At 46.7% G+C, this 18,358-nt stretch overlaps 3 protein-coding genes across 4 annotated transcripts; 2 read left to right on the top strand and 1 right to left on the bottom strand.

Moving 5' to 3' along the window:
- Positions 1-952: 952 nt before the first annotated feature.
- LOC123154135 (wall-associated receptor kinase 3) lies at positions 953-4,822 on the top strand. The gene is made up of 3 exons (XM_044572931.1): positions 953-2,460; positions 2,702-2,851; positions 3,430-4,822. The coding sequence occupies exons 1-3, from the start codon at positions 1,560-1,562 to the stop codon at positions 4,659-4,661; spliced, it is 2,283 nt and encodes a 760-aa protein (XP_044428866.1). The 5' UTR covers positions 953-1,559; the 3' UTR covers positions 4,662-4,822.
- A 2,650-nt stretch (positions 4,823-7,472) lies between these two features.
- On the top strand, positions 7,473-11,990 carry LOC123151044 (wall-associated receptor kinase 2). 2 transcript variants are annotated; one of them, XM_044570827.1, is made up of 4 exons: positions 7,473-7,781; positions 7,901-9,351; positions 9,503-9,652; positions 10,576-11,990. In XM_044570827.1, exons 2-4 carry the CDS (start codon positions 8,397-8,399, stop codon positions 11,775-11,777), a joined length of 2,307 nt encoding a protein of 768 aa, XP_044426762.1. In that variant the 5' UTR covers positions 7,473-7,781; positions 7,901-8,396; the 3' UTR covers positions 11,778-11,990. The 2 variants fall into 2 exon arrangements, with proteins under 2 accessions (XP_044426762.1, XP_044426761.1); XM_044570826.1 differs by having other exon boundaries at positions 7,473-9,351.
- Positions 11,991-14,094: 2,104 nt separating this feature from the next.
- LOC123151680 (phosphoribosylglycinamide formyltransferase, chloroplastic) lies at positions 14,095-16,351 on the bottom strand. Its single transcript, XM_044571348.1, has 5 exons — positions 15,787-16,351; positions 15,593-15,704; positions 14,930-15,106; positions 14,553-14,679; positions 14,095-14,465 (listed from the first exon to the last, which is right to left on the bottom strand). The coding sequence occupies exons 1-5, from the start codon at positions 16,133-16,135 to the stop codon at positions 14,352-14,354; spliced, it is 879 nt and encodes a 292-aa protein (XP_044427283.1). The 5' UTR covers positions 16,136-16,351; the 3' UTR covers positions 14,095-14,351.
- Positions 16,352-18,358: the final 2,007 nt, after the last annotated feature.

Genomic DNA, 18,358 nt, shown 5'->3' with positions numbered 1-18,358 from the left:
TCAAAGTTATCGTAGTGTTTGTACTTAAGTTATCATGTCCAGGAGTCTACATTACCATGTTATTTACGTTGTACTCCCTCCGTTCCATAATGTAAGACGTTTCTTGACACTATCGGAATTCGAATTCTACATGAAGAAAAAAATCATTTCTCTAGAATTACTCATCAACAGGTACAAACATAATGCATCAATCCTTCCAAAAATTAGCACGTCCATATGGGTCTACCCCTCTCTTTTCCCCACTCACAAATAGAGTATAAAATTGAACTAACCTAAATTAGATACACCAAAACAAGCATAGCCCTGGCGGTAGCGCACCAGCAGGTCGTGGGTTCAATTCCCTAGTGAGCTCTTTTTTCCTTCATAGCTACAGCATCGTTCGGATAGGCCACGTTCACAAATGAATTTCTTGTACGCGCGGATGCTTCGGCAGGCGCAGGACCTCCGCTGCAGCTAATCACCGAGGCGCATAAGAAAAGCTATTTGGACGCTGCAAAAATAATTTAGCGCGGCGGGCGTTGCGCGTCTTGTTGGAGTCTTGGAGATGCTCTAATGGCGCCCGGTGCCGCTCGGCGGGAATTCGTCGAGAAGGCAGAAGGCCGGCGGCCGCGGAATGTGGCCACCGTCGTGTGTACGGTAGTGGGCGAAATGGAGGGGAAGGGATCGATTGTTAGACGAGGGCCGAGGAGCCGGAGGAGGCGACCCCGGGATGGATGGGACCAACGCTTCTCGCGGTCACATCGGGCGGAGGTTGGTCGCGCTCGGCGCAGGCCATGGTCGGATACGCGGAGGAGCTAAGCCTGCCACAGGCAGCTCGCCGTGGAAGGGCAGATGCGGATCTGGCCTCTGCCATCCACCATTTTGTGAGCTAGTACTACGCCAGACAGGCTCAAGTAAACATCCACCTCCATGCTAAGGTAATTTCGTTCACCAGCATCTATGAATTCTCTACTCGAATCAAGTTCCGTTATTTTTGCCCCTAATTGCGGCTTGTATACACATCGATGAGTGTGATATAGCTGATAGTAATATCATTTACTGAGATAGTCATCTGACTGTTCTAGTTGATGAATAGATTAAGCATCACATGTTGTGAGAGGACATTTACTGGTCTATATCCAAAGCAAACTAAATTGGTACACTCCTGAATTGTGGGAGTTTTCTTGTGATATTGCCAAAGGATGACCGGCTTCTTCATCACGCGTCTAAAAAAAAATCTATAGCTTAATTGCTACTCCCTCCGTCCCATAATGTAAGACGTTTTTTTATATAGATAGGAAAATGTCGACAAACCCCACACGGCCACACATGGGAACCCTGCCCTGCTTTGGGCTGCGAGTGCCCCGCATGATGCACAAGATCTCTCTTAATATTATCTTTGCTACTATTTTATTGGGTCGTTAGGTGGATTACAATACAAAAATTGAGCAGTACCAGTAAAGCCCTGTGCAGTGCTGAGTGATTAAAGAGTTCTTTGCAGCCAGTTGAGATATAAAGTGATGTAGTGCTTCATTTGGAGATGAGAGAACTGCATTTGCTTGTGGAGATTAGCTAGCAACATGGAGAGAGTAGCAAGTAGGCAAATGCCCTTCCCAGCTGTGGTTGCCGCGGTGCTGCTGGAGCTACTAAGTGCAGTGGTGACAGCAGCAGGATGCAGTACAAGTTGTGGTAACATCAGCATCCCCTATCCATTCGGCATCGAGCCTGATTGCTACCATGAGGGCTTTAATCTCACCTGTGACTACTTGTACCGCCCTCCCAAACTTTTCCTTGGCGATGGCACTGTCGAAGTGCTCGAGATCTCCATCCCCAACGGCACGGTTCGCATCAACAGCACCAATATCATGCCAATGAGTCATGATATTGACGGTGCATCCAGGCCCAACACAAGCAGGTACCACACATGGGGTGGCCTCAGAGAGAGAGGACCGTTCTTTGTTGCGCCAGATAGGAACAAGTTCCTTGTGTTGTCGTGCAACAACATCCAAGTCATCCTCATGGGAGAGGACAACTCCACCATCAATGCCTGCGCCACTTACTGCCCATCCTTGGGGAACTCAGACGCACAGCCTCAGCTTATCCGGTATCTACTTCTGCATGGTGAATGCTCGGGCCTTGGCTGCTGTAATGGAGGCATCCCAAAAGGTTACACTTCCTACCACATCCAGCTCCAGCCTTCCAATGACTCGAGCTCCGATGCTAAATCGTCAGTATATATAGCCGAGGAGGGGTCCTATAACATCTCAAAACTCATGTCTGAACCTCGCGGTGTGGCACTTCCTGCCTTGCTAGACTGGGTGATCAGCAATTCATCATGCCAAAAGCAAAACTCTGTTGCTCCTGGATGCCGCAGCAGCAACAGCTTTTTTCAAAACTACACAAGCTATGTCTACAATGGCTACCAGTGCCGCTGCTCTGCCGGTTATCGTGGAAACCCTTACATCCTGGACGGATGCCAAGGTACAAGTTAAATAAATTTAGCTTTATTCCCTTGTCATACAAGTTAAGATATAAATTAGGGGGACTACAACTTAAACTCAGTAGCTATGCACGTGTGTTGTATATTTGAATATTTTACTGGTGTAGTTGGTTTTACAGTTTCTACAATAGCAAATACAGTCCCACTGGTGAGTAATTATTTTGACTTCCTTTCCATCATAATAGTTTATTTATCTTTTGTTCTGTTTTGTGATTTCACTAGATATTGATGAATGTGTTCATAAGGAAGCCCACTCATGCCATGGAATTTGCGAAAATACGCCTGGAACGTTTTACTGCCGCTGCCCTGATGGGACATATGGGAACCCCTCTATAGAAGGGGGGTGTATCAAGATCACAAATTACTCTGCAGGTGACAACCGCTATATAGCATTGATTACCTGTACTATGATTTTGTATAATCTTGTATTTGTATGCACAATCATATTGCTAGTAACATTCTGTTGGTACAGATTGGTAACCGTTCACTGATTAATCAATGTCAATTAATAAGTATGATCCATTCCAAATATATTATCTAACTACATCGCTGGAATGTTACCTCAAACCATTTTTGTCAAGATGGCAGATGCGGACACATGTGTGAGAAGAAAAAGTTATATTCCCTTATTTTTTTTCTTACATTCTACTACTGTTGTTTCTGTTGCAATCTTACATCCACCCCAACTATCTTTAAGATGTTCAATCTTGATGTTCATAGTTGGCAAGACTGAAACCTATCATGGCTATTCACTAATGACTAATGAACTAGTCATTTGGCAATGGCAACCCACTTCCACTCTGCTATTTATTTTGATATTGCCCCCTACAACTTTTGGAAGTTTGGAGCTTATGAAATCTCATCATACACTGCAGAGAAAATAGAAAATTGATAAATTGTATAGCTGTTTGTACCATCAAGTTACGTAATGTTATTTTCATACTTTTCAGGTTTAATCATAGGCATAGTAATCAGCGGTGTCTCAATTTTGCTTCTGGCACTTAGTGCTCCATTTGTTACACGTATGGTGAAGCTAAGGAAGGTGAAGAAAATGAGAGAAAAGTTATTCAACCAAAATCATGGGTTGCTATTGCAGCAGTTAATATCACAAAAGGCAGATATTGGTGAAAGGATGATGTTTACCTTGGGGGATATAGAGAAGGCCACAAACAATTTTGACAAGTCTCGTGAGGTTGGTGGCGGCGGACATGGTGTCGTGTATAAAGGAATTCTAGACCTACATGTTGTTGCCATCAAGAAATCAAAGATTGTAGTACAAAGGGAAATCGATGAATTCATCAATGAGGTTGCTATTCTTTCTCAAATCAACCATAGAAATGTGGTGAAGCTCCTGGGATGCTGCCTTGAGACAGAAGTGCCTCTATTGGTTTATGAGTTCATTTCAAATGGAACCCTATACCACCATCTTCATGTTGAAGGACCAAAATCACTATCATGGGATGATCGTTTAAGGATTGCACTTGAGATTGCTAGAGCTCTAGCCTATCTGCACTCGGCTACTTCAATGCCCATATTTCATAGAGATATCAAGTCCTCCAACATACTTCTGGATGAGAGCTTAATAGCAAAGGTGTCAGATTTTGGAGCCTCAAGGTACATCCCAATTGATCAAACGGCAGTGATGACAGCTGTTCAAGGAACACTTGGTTATTTAGACCCCATGTACTATTACACAGGTCGACTAACAGACAAGAGCGATGTTTTCAGTTTCGGCGTTCTCCTTATAGAATTGCTAACCAGGAAGAAACCGTATGTGTACAGATCAGATAATGATGCCGGCCTTGTAGCACATTTTGTCTCATCACTCAAAAAAGGCGACCTTGCTGACATAGTAGACCCGCAAGTCATGGAAGAAGAAGACGATGGAGAGCTCCAAGAAGTAGCCATGCTAGCGGCGATGTGCACGAGATTGGAAGGAGAGAGCCGACCAACAATGAAGGAAGTGGAGATGGCCCTTGAAAATTTGCGAGCCAGGAAGAAGCCTGCTCCATGTAATTCAGCAGCAATGAGATACGACGGCGATCAGATTGTTGTGCAGTATAATTCAATTGAAGATTTACTCGCCAAGAAGGATATGCCCGTTGAAGGGGGTGCTGAGGAATCGAGCAGACAATACACTATGGAAGAGGAAATCATGCTGTCAGCAAGGTACCCCAGATGATATCTTTTGGGCCTGAACAAAGGAGAAGGCTCTGTTTGTATGACAATGAGCAGATGTTCTTCATATTGACACGCTTCGAGGCATGCTCGAGAGAAAAATGTGCAAATATTCCTGCATTATTGTGCTGAAGTCACGAATTTGATAGTTTTTCTGTACCGACAGTTTTGCGTGCATGAATTCCATTAGACCTGTGTTTTTGTTTATGTCAGTTAAATCGGGTCTCACTATCCAGTTTGTGCCAATGAAAGCGTAGAGTTTGCGTTCGTTTTCGCTGCGGGATGGCGCTATCGTGGGTAAAATGCAAGCGCGGTCCTAATTCTTTTCCAAAAGTGTCGATTGGGTCCTAATTCTTTCAAAATGCACATCTGGATCCTAATTCTTTCTAAGTTGTTCACCCGAGGTCCTAATTTCGTCTGACCGCCGCTGACCAGCTCGCGTGGCGCTTTGACCGCCGCCACGTCGACTCGAGGGCCCACGCGGGAGATTTCCCGCGGTTGGAGGTTGGGAATTTAAGCAGTTTGGCCCCTGGAGTTTATGCTTTCATCATTCCCCAGTCCCTAGGTCTTCTGCTCGCTCTCTCCCTCTCTCTGGCGCCGCGCCGTCGCCGCCATGTCTGCCGCCGCTAGCTCGTCTGCCGTGAAGCACCGCGGGAAGAAGGCTGCCCAAGCGCCTCCTCCACCTCCAGCATTAGCCCTTTTCTCGCCGCCCATCTCATCGCCGGCCCAAGCGGGTATGCTGCCGTTGGTACCATGCCCTAGCTGCCGCATTCGATCTACAATTCGTCTTGTATCAAAATCAGAGGCAAATCCTGGCAGGATTTTCTACAAGTGCCCCAACCACCATGTAAGATCTTCTACAAGTGCCCAATCGATTTGATTTTTCTGTGTTTCTTTTTGGCTGATTTTTTTACTCAATTTCTGTCAGATTCCATCAAATCCTTGCCAACATTGTTATTGGGAAGATGGACCAGACAACTTTTTTGATTTTTTGGTGAGAAGTGGATACGTCAGCCCTGGATTGAGCAGTTTTGATTCGGCTGGTGTCATTGCAAGTGAAGAAACAGAGGTGCAAGTGAAGAAGCAGAGCACTGTTGAGACTGTGGTGTATGCAGAAGCAATGCAGAAGATGAATGAGCTCATTTTTCTCTGTAGGAGTATTCTCAGTGCACTTGTTGTACTGATTGTAGTAGTGGTGTATGTAGGATTTAAGAAGTGATGTGGTAGTATGATGTATCCAGTGTTCAATGCTTGTTGGTGTATCCAGATGTTGATCATGTACTGTTGCAATGAAATTGAACTAAAATTTGGCAGCATTTTGGTTGTTTTTCTGTACTTTGGCAGCAATTTTTTTACTAGCATTGACAGCACAAATAAACAGTAATATACAAGGCCTTTCTTTTACTAGTAATTGAACTTAAAAGGAGTATGAAAGATAGATAGATGGATTCAGCATTACAAGCTCTGAATCTTGTAGCTCCTGCAGTTCATCTGTATCATAATCACTGTCCTGCTCCCATTCAGATTTCTTCTTTTTCTTCTTCTCAAATTTTTCATCAACCCATTCTTCATACAGATCATCATCATCTTTGTCTACTTCATTGTCAGAGTCAACCCAGTCTGAATCCCATTCACTGTCATCACTGTCACTGTCATTTTCATTGGGGATTTCTTCTTCTACCACAATTTTCCTCCTGCTTCTTCTAAGCTCATGTCCAACATTTTGTCCCACTGCCGGAACACTGGTACTCCCTTCATTGCTGCTGCCTGCATTAAATTGGTTCAGTCTGCCTTTATGAGCTTTCACCTTAAACCTGGGACTTCCTCTTATTCCACTGCTAAACCCAGGAGATTTAGGGCTTAGTATAGGAGGTAGCTCAGGTGTACCACTAACATGAATATCATCAATTACATTGTCAAAGGCCATGTCTTTGTGATCAACAAACAACTGAAAGTACTGGAATTTTGGAACAACTGCTGTCATATGCAAAGTGTCAGTGTCACAGTCCACAATCCGCAGTCCATCGCCTAAATTCTTTCCAGGCAGTAACCAGCAAATAACATGCTTAGATTGGTCACTATATCCCAGATGCTGCATAAAATCAGTGAGCCAGAGAGGAGACCATGTATCTACTTCGCAACCATCGAACAGAGCAACTTTCTCATCGACATACGTCTTCGATCGACCAAATCCGTAGAAAAATCCAGCATAGTTGATTTCTACGGTAAAAACCTCCTCTTGTGGTCCTAGGTATCGAGGGATTCGGTCAAATACTACCATCGATTCGAGCTAAATAGGTATCCGCAGAAAAAGAGGATCGAGGGTTAGGGTTACGGGCACCACACTGACCGTATCGTGGAGGAGGATCTCCAGGTCCCCGATGCACATGCGCCATCCTAGCGGCGCCGCCGTCGGACAAGTGCGTGCGATGGCCGCCTGCCTCTTCTCACCGGACCACCACCGTCGATCTCCCCTGTTTCGCCAGAGCAGAGAGAGGTGGGGAAGAGGAGAGGAAAAGGACTACGGCTGCAGAGAGATTAGGGTTGGGGGGCTCTTTTGAAAAAACGCACGGCTAGTCGTTATCCCGCGTGGGCCCTCGAGTCGACGTGGCGGCGGTCAAAGCGCCACGCGAGCTGGTCAGCGGTGGTCAGACGAAATTAGGACCTCGGGTGAACAACTTAGAAAGAATAAGATCCAGATGTGCATTTTGAAAGAATTAGGACCCAATTGACACTTTTGAAAAAGAATTAGGACCGTGCTTGCATTTTACTCCGCTATCGTGGATCGCCGTCATCAGCGTAGCATCGTCGTGCGCACACACGCACGTGCGCTGCACGTGAGTAAATCACGGTCGAACGAGCCATCTCGAGCGGCGCCGGCCCCAAATCGGCGCTCGGCGGAGAGACCTACCGGGAGGAGGAGCGGCGTGCGGCGTGCGGCGATGCTGGCCAGAACTATGGCTCCCATGGCCTCGTGGCGGGCTCCGCGGCCCGGCGCAGGAAGGCATACTGCGGCCGCTTCCTGGCTGGTGCGGACGCGGCGGCGCTTAGCTCTGCCGGGCGAGCCGGTCGGCGGAGAGGGCAGGCCGGCGGCACCGACGTCGTCTACATCCCATCGACGAAGGTTCCGTTTAATCTACTTGCTTGCTTGCCTGCCCACTTTCTTCGATTTGCATTCACGCTTCTAGAGATTTATTTTTAATTTTATTTTATTTTGATTGGAGCTGAGACACATGTGAACAGGGAAGCTCCATGGCATCTTCCAAGCAAAGAACAAAAAGTCACAGCTCCTGCTCGTGGTCCACTTGGCCACAAGACCAAACCTACCCACCATCCAAGCCCAAATGCTAGCCAAATCAGTGCAATAAGTAGTAAAATGTTCTACGACCACGGAGCGAGGGCAAATCCTGCAACAGCTAGTCACCTAATTTAGCCTTTCCCATCAGTAGTGTCGTAATCATGGGGCCATCTTTGAGTGCAAGTCATGTGCAACGTGCTATTATAATCACTCAACCTGGGTGTTAGGCTGTTTGCTAGTAAGTAGATGCTCCATGGGAATATGTCCAACGCTGACCATTTTTCAAAGAAAGCACTAGCCGCCTAGCTAGTTGGTAGCCCAAACGAATCAAGTCATCGTGCACGCGCCTTGAATTCCTCGGACTGCGCATGCGGTGGGTGTAGACTGCAGACAGAGTACCAGAGGGTATATTGGTTAAGTGGTGCTTGATTGGCTTGGAGGATGGGGACGAGAAGAACAGTCCACGAACATCACCACCTTTTTGTGGAGATTGAGATAGCCGCAGCTGCATCTATGGAGAGGTTAGTGCACACCGTGGCTGTAGTTGCAGCGTTGCTGCTGCTGCTGCTGCAGCCGTTGGACGCAGCAGCAGCAGCTACCTGCAGCACCCGCTGTGGCGGCATCGGTATCTCCTACCCCTTTGGGATCGAGGCCGGCTGCTACCGCGACGGCTTCAACCTCACCTGCGACCACTCGTACCGGCCGCCCAAGCTGTTCCTCGGCGACGGCACCGTGGAGGTGCTCGAGATCTCCATTCCTGGCGGCACGGTGCGCGTCAACAGCAGTAGCATCGCGCTGTCACCAGCAGCAGGGGCACCAGGCAAGAAGGCCAACAGCACGGCAAGGTACCACACGTGGAGTGGGCTCAGAAGGGGCGGCCCGTTCTTCGTCTCGCCGGAGAAGAACAAGTTCCTGGTGCTGTCTTGCAGCAACGTCCAGGTCCTCCTCCTCGCGGAGGACAACAGCACCGTCAACGCCTGTGCCACTTACTGCCCACCGGCCCCAGGAAAGGGCCAGCCTTTTCAGTTCCCCTTGAGCAAGGATTGCTCCGGCATTGGCTGCTGCAGTGCTGCCATCCCCAAAGGCTACACCTCTTACAGCATCCAGGTCCAGCCCCCTGGCAATGTTTCTGAATTCGATGCAGACTCTTCAGTCTACATAGCCGAGGAAGGTTCCTATAATGTCACACACCTGATATTCGAAACTGTAAAGACTCTTCCAGTCTTGCTGGACTGGGTGATCAGCAACTCAACATGTGGTAAGGAACTGCCTGCTTCTGGGTGCCGCAGCACCAGCAGCTCCTGTCAGAACTACACAAGCTTTGCTTACAAAGGGTACCGCTGTCGCTGCTCTGCTGGCTACGAAGGCAACCCTTATGTTGTGGATGGATGCCAAGGTATACAAGTTGATTTAACCTGATTTTATTTCCTTGGCTTACAAAGTTTTAATGCAAATTAGGCTGATCTGAGGACAGCTTAGTGCCTATAATTAGGTATAATTTGTAGTCTATCAGTTTTGTTTACGGTGCTCCGTTGTTGTTTGATTAGACATTGATGAGTGTGCGCACTGGGAACTCCACTCATGCTACGGAACCTGCATAAATATGCCTGGAACGTTTCGCTGCCAATGCCCTGATGAGACTAACGGGAACCCCTTCATAAAAGGGGGGTGCATCAAGAACAAGAAATCTTCTCAAGGTAACAATCACTACACATCAGTAATTATGTATTCATCTGATTGCAGCTCCATATGTGAGTTAAATTAGGTAGTAACCCTTCATTTGTCTGATGAGATTCAGTAACCCGAAAGCTTCACATTTTTACTTGTCTACAACTTGTTAATGAGATTGGAAAGCTGGAATTTCAAAGAACTGGTTTATACATGAGAATGCTTACATAACCCGTTATATTACTTGCTGAATACGTTCCGTTATTATTATTTCTGTTACTTGCATGCATAAAAAGTACTCCCTCTGTAAACTAATATAAGAGCGTTTGGATCACTACTTTAGTGATCTAAACGCTCTTATATTAGTTTACGGAAGGAGTACTCCCTTGTTCCAAAAAATCTCATTCTTAATCATCTGTGTGAGTTCAAATAGATAGTTTCCAGTAATCATTTTGTCATTGCAGCCTCTATTCACTAGTGATTATTTTAAGAGAAATTATAGTCCTCTGCAGGGAGGGAAGTTTTATGATAACTTAGCTTCAGTAGAGCACTTTTAGGCAGAAATTTTCAGTAGAGTTTGATAAGTTGCTTTTCTGTAAAGAAAACTAGCTTGGTTAGCAATCGCTTATGTGCTTTAATAAAGATAATATAGCATCATAGTGACAAGAGCTTAGTTAGCTAGCCAAATAAAATTGCTAAAGCTCTATGGTCCCAAACATATAAAGATAGCAAAAGTAGGTAATTTGCGTAGAACAATGGTACTCCGCTTAAATCTATTTACTAAATCTAATTGCATACCGCAAACCTTTAGTTGGCGGTAGAAATTATTCTTTGGTGCTAAATCTTGTGACGCAGGAATTGGTAAAAACATAAATTTACTGCAAACTGTTTCCTTTTAGTGAGATATGGGGTACGGATGCAATATGTGATTCTATTTCTCAAAATAATGCAGGTTTAAGCATAGGCCTAGTAGCCAGTGGTGGGTCAATTCTTGTGCTTCTGGCTTTTGGTGCTCCCTTTGTGACACGTAAGATCAAGCAACAGAAGGCCCAAAAAAGAAAAGACAAGTTTTTCAAGCAAAATCATGGGTTGCTATTTCAGCAGTTAGTATCGCAAAGAGCGGATATGGGTGAACGGATGATCATCACCCTAGCAGAGCTAGAGAAGGCCACAAACAATTTTGACAAAACTCGTGAGGTTGGCGGTGGAGGACATGGCATTGTGTATAAAGGCATTCTGGATCTACAAGTTGTAGCCATCAAGAAATCAAAGATTATTGTACAGAGAGAAATCAATGACTTTATTAATGAGGTTGCAATTCTTTCCCAAATCAACCATCGAAATGTCGTGAAGTTAATTGGATGTTGTCTCGAGGCAGAAGTCCCGTTGTTGGTTTACGAGTTCATTTCAAATGGAACTCTTGAGCATCATCTGCATGTAGAAGGACCGGTATCACTATCGTGGGACGACCGACTGAGGATTGCACTTGAGATCTCTACAGCTCTGGCCTATCTACATTCAGCTGCTTCAATGCCAGTGTATCATAGAGATATTAAGTCTGCCAACATACTTCTTGACGAAAGCTTAACAGCCAAGGTATCGGACTTTGGGGCTTCAAAGTTTGTTCCTATTGATCAAACGGGGGTGACTACTGCGGTTCAAGGAACAATTGGCTACTTGGATCCCATGTACTATTACACTGGCCGTCTAACAGACAAGAGCGATGTCTTCAGCTTTGGCGTCCTTCTCGTGGAACTGCTTACCAGGAAGAGACCACTCGCCTATCATTCTGTGGATGGCGATGGTCTTGTTCTGCATTTTGCCTCACTGGTTACGGGAGGCGTGCTGGCTGACTTGCTGGATCCTCAGGTCATGGAAGAGGAAGACGGGGAGGTCCAGGAGGTAGCTGCGCTCGCGGCAAAGTGCGTGAGGTTGAATGGAGAGGACCGGCCGGCGATGAGAGAGGTGGAGATGACGCTCGAAAACCTGCGGATCAAGAGGAAGCAAGCTGCGCGTGATGCGAAATCTAGGAGCTATGATGATGATGGCCAACTCTCTACCGACGACACGGCAAGTGAAGGGGACACCGAGCAGCCAAGTGGGGAGTACACCGTGGAAGAGCAAATCCTGTTGTCGGAGAGGTATCCTCGATGATGATCTGTTTTGGCCTGAAGAACAACTCTACTGCATTGGTTCCTTGTAATACATGTCAAGTCAAAGGACGTCTTCGGATGATTTTGCTGAGGAGGAAACCTAGTTCCTATTCAGTTGTAAATCTTTCTGGAAACAATTTGGTAGCGATATTTCCTTGATTCAGATGATTTTGTACATTTTTTCATGTGAACGTTAAGGATGGTTCGGCGGACAGGGCGATTCGGCTCCAGAGCTCATCTGCTCCCTTGCTTGAACAGTAAATTCAAAAAAAAAACTAGAAAAATTCAAAAAAATCTTTTTTTTGCATGGAAGATGTTCAAGTGCCAATTTGGTGGTATTTGGACATCTGCAAAACAAAAACAAAATTGGGGTATGTGAGAAAGTTTATTGTTCATGCACTATTTGGACCGATTTTTTTTCCATGAGCTCCTCATATGTCTGCACATGACGAAGTTTTGCCTGGGCATCATGCATTTGAGTATCTTGGTTGACAAAAAAAAATCAGAATTTTAAAATCATTTTAGTATTTTTTTTCTTTGTTTTACTGTGCACCCAGAGCAGATGAGCCTAGGCTCAAAAATACTCCCTCCGTTCCTAAATATTTGTCTTTTTATAGGTTTCAAATGGTGACTACATACAGAGCAAAATGAATGAATCTACACTCTAAAATATGTCTATATACATCCGTATGTGATGACCATTTGAAATCTCTAGAAAGACAAATATTTAGGAACAGAAGGAGTATATATTAGTGCTTTGGCGCCAAACAATGCTTGTTTTTTATGCATGTTGATTGGATTTGGACGTGACAGTTGGTGGGCACCCTTAGTGCATCGACAGCCGGGCTCCCCAAACCCTTGTATACGACTAGACGAACGACGCAGTCATCGACCGGTCAAAAAAAATTCAACCCGGTCGGGCGCCTCAAACTAGTCCTATACGTCCAGGCTGTTCGGCGCCCTCATCCATCCCAAATCTAGGGTGGATATGGGAGGCCTGGACGCCTCCGCCACGTCAGCCCGGCCACCATGGCCTGCACCACCCCACTCCGTCCCTAGTAAAATCCTCACTCGAAGCTAACCCTAGCTCCACTTCACTCGCGCTTCGCTCTCCGTTGCCTCCCCTCCACTACCTGTTTGTTTCCCTCCCCCTCTACATAGTCATGTCAAGCAATGATAGCGGCGGAGGTGATAGGTCCGACCACGTGGACGACTAGGACACCTTTGTCCACGAGGATGAGCTGGCTCTCAGCATCACGCTACAACACTCGCGGGTCGACACGGTCAGTAGCTCAGACTCTACTCCGCAAACTATCGCCCGTTGTCACAGCACAAACACCGACGAGGCTTGTCCCGCACCTCACACAGCTCCGCGCGGTTGGCCTGCCGCCCTCCCCCCTCTGGCGGTGCTCCTCACGGGCATTGGTGGGTGCTCGTTGCCGCACCGACACCGCATACACGAATGTCGGAATCAGAGGCGCGCGCCGCTCGCCGCGGGCTTGGGAGAGGGCGGCAGCATCGAAGGCGGCCATACATTCCTCCTGCCGCCGAAGCGAACTGCCGGTTTTGCCCAATGAGGAGAAGCTCCTCGCGGCTTTCTACCGCCGGTCACTGACAACTACAGAGACAAATGCCAGTCGGCTCCGTCGAAAGAATGCCAAGGCCCTCTAGCTCAGTATCCAGCAATCTGAGAAGGAGGTGGCTGCTACTCCCACATGAGTCGTTGGGATTCCCCCAAGAGGAAGGGTGAAGCAGCAAGTAGCAAGTTTTTCCTTGGTTAAGAACCAAAGTTTATCGAACCAGTAGGATATTCTAAAGTACACACGTCAACAACACCTACACAGAAAACATAAACAGAACTTGTCCCCAACACGGCAAGAGAGTTGTCAAGCCATTGTCTTGCTATTACAAGGTAAAACTCAAGTGATAGAGATGGATAATGATAAAGTGGAACGGCAAATAAAAGGAACAATTTTTGTAGAAGAATTAAGCAATGGAGAATAGATCCGGAGGCTATAGGTTCATTAGTGACATCTCTCAACAAGTAGCATGGTAAACAAATTACGGTTGGGAAATTAAGGAGATTGCAATATTTATGACTATAGGGTATGTGGATAACCAGACTATTCACTGAAACTAAGGAGTGTAGCTAGAAACAAATCGACGCCACAAAGGAAAACAGCACTGGAACTGAATGGTGACATCTTTAGACATAGGGTATGTGGATAACTGGACTATTCACTGAAACTTTGTTCAGGCACACCGGAACACATTATCATCAAAGCCAAGCCATACAATGAGTTGAACACAATGCAAGGTAGACATTACGCTTCTGGGACCAGATTATCAGAAATGTTATTTCAGGCACAGATTATCATCAAAGCCAAGCCATACAATGAGTTAAACACAGTGCAAGGTACACATTATGTTTCTGGGACCAGATTATTAGACATGTTATTTCACTCAATCAGACAAACGGTGTGTGTTAACTACGTGTCGTGGCGAAAACTGGCACTTGGTGGGGACACTATAAACTTCATTAGTTTTCAGGAGATCTCAGGACAGAGATCACGAATTAGGTATACGCATTGGGGTTTGTCTGACTTCTGATAAGTGGGACACCATCGTCTCGCCAAACAATTCGATCCTCACACAAGGCAGCAACTGCCTCAACGTAAACTTGGTGCTCCTGTAACGTTGGGTTAATAAATCAGCAAGAAGAATATCTAAAGTCAATTGTACCGCTAAGAAATCTCAAACGCACATAAGATGCTACCTCGTGAAGAACCCTTGCAGCCAATTGCTCTGGAGTATCATTGGCTAACACAGGCACAACTCTTTGGGCTAAGGTCTTCCCTGTGTCAAACTGCTCATCCACAAAGTGCACAGTTGGTCCTGAGTATCTGCATGGTTGGAAAACGTCATCAAATAAAACAGGGTGACTTTTTCCAAAAGAGAAACAGGTAATACCATATGGAAAACAAGAAATCAGTAGTTCAGCAACCAATGCCATCATCCCACAAATCGACTTTATCAGTTATCACAAGACAATGAGCAATAATGCTTGCACAAATTTTTCTTTCGAGCCGATGCCAAGTACTTATTGGAGGAAAATGCAAGATGTTGAAAGGTGCTAGACAAAATGTAAAGTACCTGGCTCCAGATGCAATGACTGCTTTATGCACTTTTAAACCATAATAACCCTTGCCTCCAAATGCCGGGAGCAGTGAAGGATGTATATTCAGCATGGATCTGGGAAATGCCTTAACTAGCTCACCAGGTATGAGCTTCAAGTAACCAGCAAGTAGAATGAAGTCTACCTTCAGATCCCTGTTTCACAATGGAGATAGCCATGGGCTAAGACATCCTGTGTGTGTCATGAAATACAATCTGAAACACTTGAAAGGGAAAACTGAGGCACATGGGTACACTTGGAGGCACAAATATATAAAAACTTGTATGCAGTGGATTTCGGTCAGAGCCATCACACTGAAGCAAAATTTGTGAACACAAGTTCATGCAACTAGAGTCTAGAAGACAGTAACATATCGCATCTGTAAGTTTCTATGTGATTTATCAACATATGATCACTGGCAGCCTCAGAACACGATAGACATGCGAGGTACAGAAAGCCGTCCTCGGTCAGAAGTTACAAATGTATGCATTTCACAAAGGAGTTGTACCGAGCCAATCTGACTAGGAGTGAAGCATGAAGAAGCCAAATGGCAGTCTTTTTCTTGCAGAATGAGAAGTATAATGAACTGCAGTACGAAGTTGAAAAATCACAGCCCTGAGATGAGATCAAACAGAACCAACCTCAGAACATTCAGAAGTTCATCTGTGGAGACCCCCTCCGGTGCCGATTTCGACTTCGTAAACACGACCACGGGAATGCCATTGCACATTGCGTACTCGGCGCCACCGCAGCCTGCGACATTCCGCCACATCAGAACCACCAATCCACCTCACAGTCCAAGAAAGAGCTGCAGGAAGCAAGCAATCATGGTCACCTGGCTTATCGGTGACGAGCGCAACCACATCCCCGTTCACCTTCCCACCCAGGGCGGCCTCGTGGATCGACCGGAAGTTGGAGCCCCCACCGGACACGAACACCGCGAGCCTCTTCCTCCTCACCCCGGAGTCCCCGGCGCCGCTATCTATCACCGCCGACGCCGACGCCGATGCCGCCGTGTATACGCGAGCGTTCGGACGGAGCAGCAACCGCCCGCAAGCGACGGCGCAGCGCTGCTGCCTCTTGGCCGCTAAGCCCAGGCGAGCGCCTCTCCTATGCTGGTTCGGGACGGGGTAAAGCGAGCAGCGCAGCCCGCAGCCGGAGGAAGCGACGGCGGCCGCCTCCATCGGGGGAGATTCCGCTGCCTCGGCAGAGAAGGTGGGTATCCGGAGGACGGAACGAGATTAGCGAGAAGGCTAAGGTGTGCTTAGGTATGAAGGTGGAGGTGAAGAACCCTAGCACCGGCGGCCGCCGTCGAGGGGCTCCTGCTGCGCGCCGCGCGGCGGCTGGTCGGGTGGACTCTCAAAAGGCCGACGGATGAAGGGAAATGCTTTTGGGCCGGGTACACTGAGCCTAGCATAATTTTTACTGCCATGCGCGGAGGATTCCAGCCCACAATATAAGACCAACTCCAACGCCCCAAACGGAGGTCTGTTTTATCCCAATTTTGTCCATTTAAATAGGACAATGGGACTACGTCCGACCATTTTTCTAGATACGCTGGCCATGCGCTCAACGCGCAGACACATCTCGTCCGGTCGCCTAAAATTTTTTACAAATGAAAATTTGTCACCATGACCAGTAGTTCATGCCTAGCAGCTATAATTCATGCCAGCAACGAAAGCCAACAGCCGATAAACATATGCCAGCCTACAAAATGAGCAACCCTCAAGTTTTCACGCTAGCAACAAAGCCAGGAGCCGACACACAAGCCAGCCTTTAAAATGAACAACCCTCAAGTTCTCTTGCTGGCAACAAAGCCAGCGACCGGCACACTTGGAAGCCTTCAAAAAGGACGGCCATAATCCACGGCCAAGGCCTCCCTAGTTCATGCCTGTAACGTCCTCGATGCGGCTATATCTCCCACGTGTCGAAGCACGACTTAGAGGCATAACCGCATTGAAAGCAATGTCGCAAGTGAGGTAATCTTCGCAATCAACCAATGTATATAAATAAAGGGGAAATGTACATAGTTGACTTACACTCGTCACGTCACACAAATGCATAAATAAGTCATTACATTCATCCAATACATTCATGGTCTGACTACGGTACCAAAATAAATATCAACCCCCAAATGCGACAAAGACCCCGATCGCCCCAACTGGGCACCACTACTGATCATCTGGGAAAGACACATAGTAACGACGAGAGTCTTCATCGAACTCCCACTTGAGCTCAGGCGCATCATCTGGAACGGTATCATCGGTCCCTGCATCTGGTTTTGAAAGGAATCTGTGAGTCACTGGGACTCAGCAATCTCACACCCTCGCGATCAAGACTATTTAAGCTTATAGGTAAGGTAAGGTATGATGTGGAGCTGCAGCAAGCGACTAGCATATATGGTGGCTAACATATTTGCAAAAGAGAGCGAGAAGAGGAGGCAAAAGCACGGTCGAACAACTATGATCAAGAAGTGATCCTAGAACAACCTACGTCAAGCATTACTCCAACATCGTGTTCACTTCCTGGACTCCGCCGAGAAGAGACCATCACGGTTACACACGCGGTTGGTGCATTTTAATTAAGTTAAGTTTCATGTTATCTATAACCAGACATGCATCTGCCCATAACCGCGGGCACGGCTTTCGAAAGTTCAAATCCCTGCAAGGGAGTCCCAACTTAGCCCATCACAAACTCTCACGGTCAACAAAGAATATTCCTTCTCCCAAGACAATCCGATCAGACTTGGCATCCCGGTTACAAGACATCCTCGACAATGCTAAAACTAAACCAGCAACACCACTCAGATGTGCCGACAAATCCCGATAGGAGCTGCACATATCTCGTTCTCAGGGCACACCGGATGAGCAAGACGTCGGGTAGGCCAGCCCAAAGTTTCCCTTGGTAGCCCCGGACATCGCTCAGTTGGACCAACACTTAGAGAAGCACTGGCCCCGGGGGAGGGGGGGGGGGGGTAAAATAAAGATGACCCTTGAGTCTGTGAAACCCAAGGGAAAAAGGCTAGGTGGCGAATGGTAAAACCAATGTTGGGCATTGCTGAAAGAGTTTTATTCAAGGCGAACTGTCAAGGGGTTCCTATTATAACCCAACCATGTAAGGAACGCAAATTTCGGAACATAACACCGATATGACGGAAACTAGGGCGGCAAGAGTGGAACAAAACACCAGGAATAAGGCCGAGCCTTCCACCCTTTACCAAGTATATAGGTGCATTAATATAAACAAGATAATATGGTGATATCCCAACAATAAACATGTTCCAACAAGGAACGATCTCCAATCTTCACCTACAACTAGCAACGCTATAAGAGGGGCTGAGCAAAGCGGTAACATAGCCAAATAATGGTTTGCTAGGACATGGTGGGTTAGAGGCTTGACATGGCAAT

This window comes from Triticum aestivum, chromosome 7A, assembly GCF_018294505.1.
Source record: "Triticum aestivum cultivar Chinese Spring chromosome 7A, IWGSC CS RefSeq v2.1, whole genome shotgun sequence".
Taxonomy (NCBI): Eukaryota; Viridiplantae; Streptophyta; class Magnoliopsida; order Poales; family Poaceae; genus Triticum; species Triticum aestivum.
The sequence above is the reverse complement of the archived record's forward strand: the minus strand, read 5'-3'. Positions and strand labels throughout refer to the sequence as shown.

Bases quoted from the DNA above. Each gene is read 5' to 3' on its own strand.
- LOC123154135 (XM_044572931.1), top strand. From the start codon at position 1,560: ATGGAGAGAGTAGCAAGTAGGCAAATGCCCTTCCCAGCTGTGGTTGCC. The intron at 2,461-2,701 runs GTACAAGTTAAA...TGATTTCACTAG, and splicing joins CATCCTGGACGGATGCCAAG to ATATTGATGAATGTGTTCAT. The intron at 2,852-3,429 runs GTGACAACCGCT...CATACTTTTCAG, and splicing joins GATCACAAATTACTCTGCAG to GTTTAATCATAGGCATAGTA.
- LOC123151044 (XM_044570827.1), top strand. From the start codon at position 8,397: ATGGGGACGAGAAGAACAGTCCACGAACATCACCACCTTTTTGTGGAG. The intron at 9,352-9,502 runs GTATACAAGTTG...TTGTTTGATTAG, and splicing joins TGTTGTGGATGGATGCCAAG to ACATTGATGAGTGTGCGCAC. The intron at 9,653-10,575 runs GTAACAATCACT...AAAATAATGCAG, and splicing joins GAACAAGAAATCTTCTCAAG to GTTTAAGCATAGGCCTAGTA.
- LOC123151680 (XM_044571348.1), bottom strand. From the start codon at position 16,135: ATGGAGGCGGCCGCCGTCGCTTCCTCCGGCTGCGGGCTGCGCTGCTCG. The intron at 15,107-15,592 runs GTTGGTTCTGTT...ATTGTGAAACAG, and splicing joins GAACTTCTGAATGTTCTGAG to GGATCTGAAGGTAGACTTCA. The intron at 14,680-14,929 runs GTACTTTACATT...CCAACCATGCAG, and splicing joins GTCATTGCATCTGGAGCCAG to ATACTCAGGACCAACTGTGC.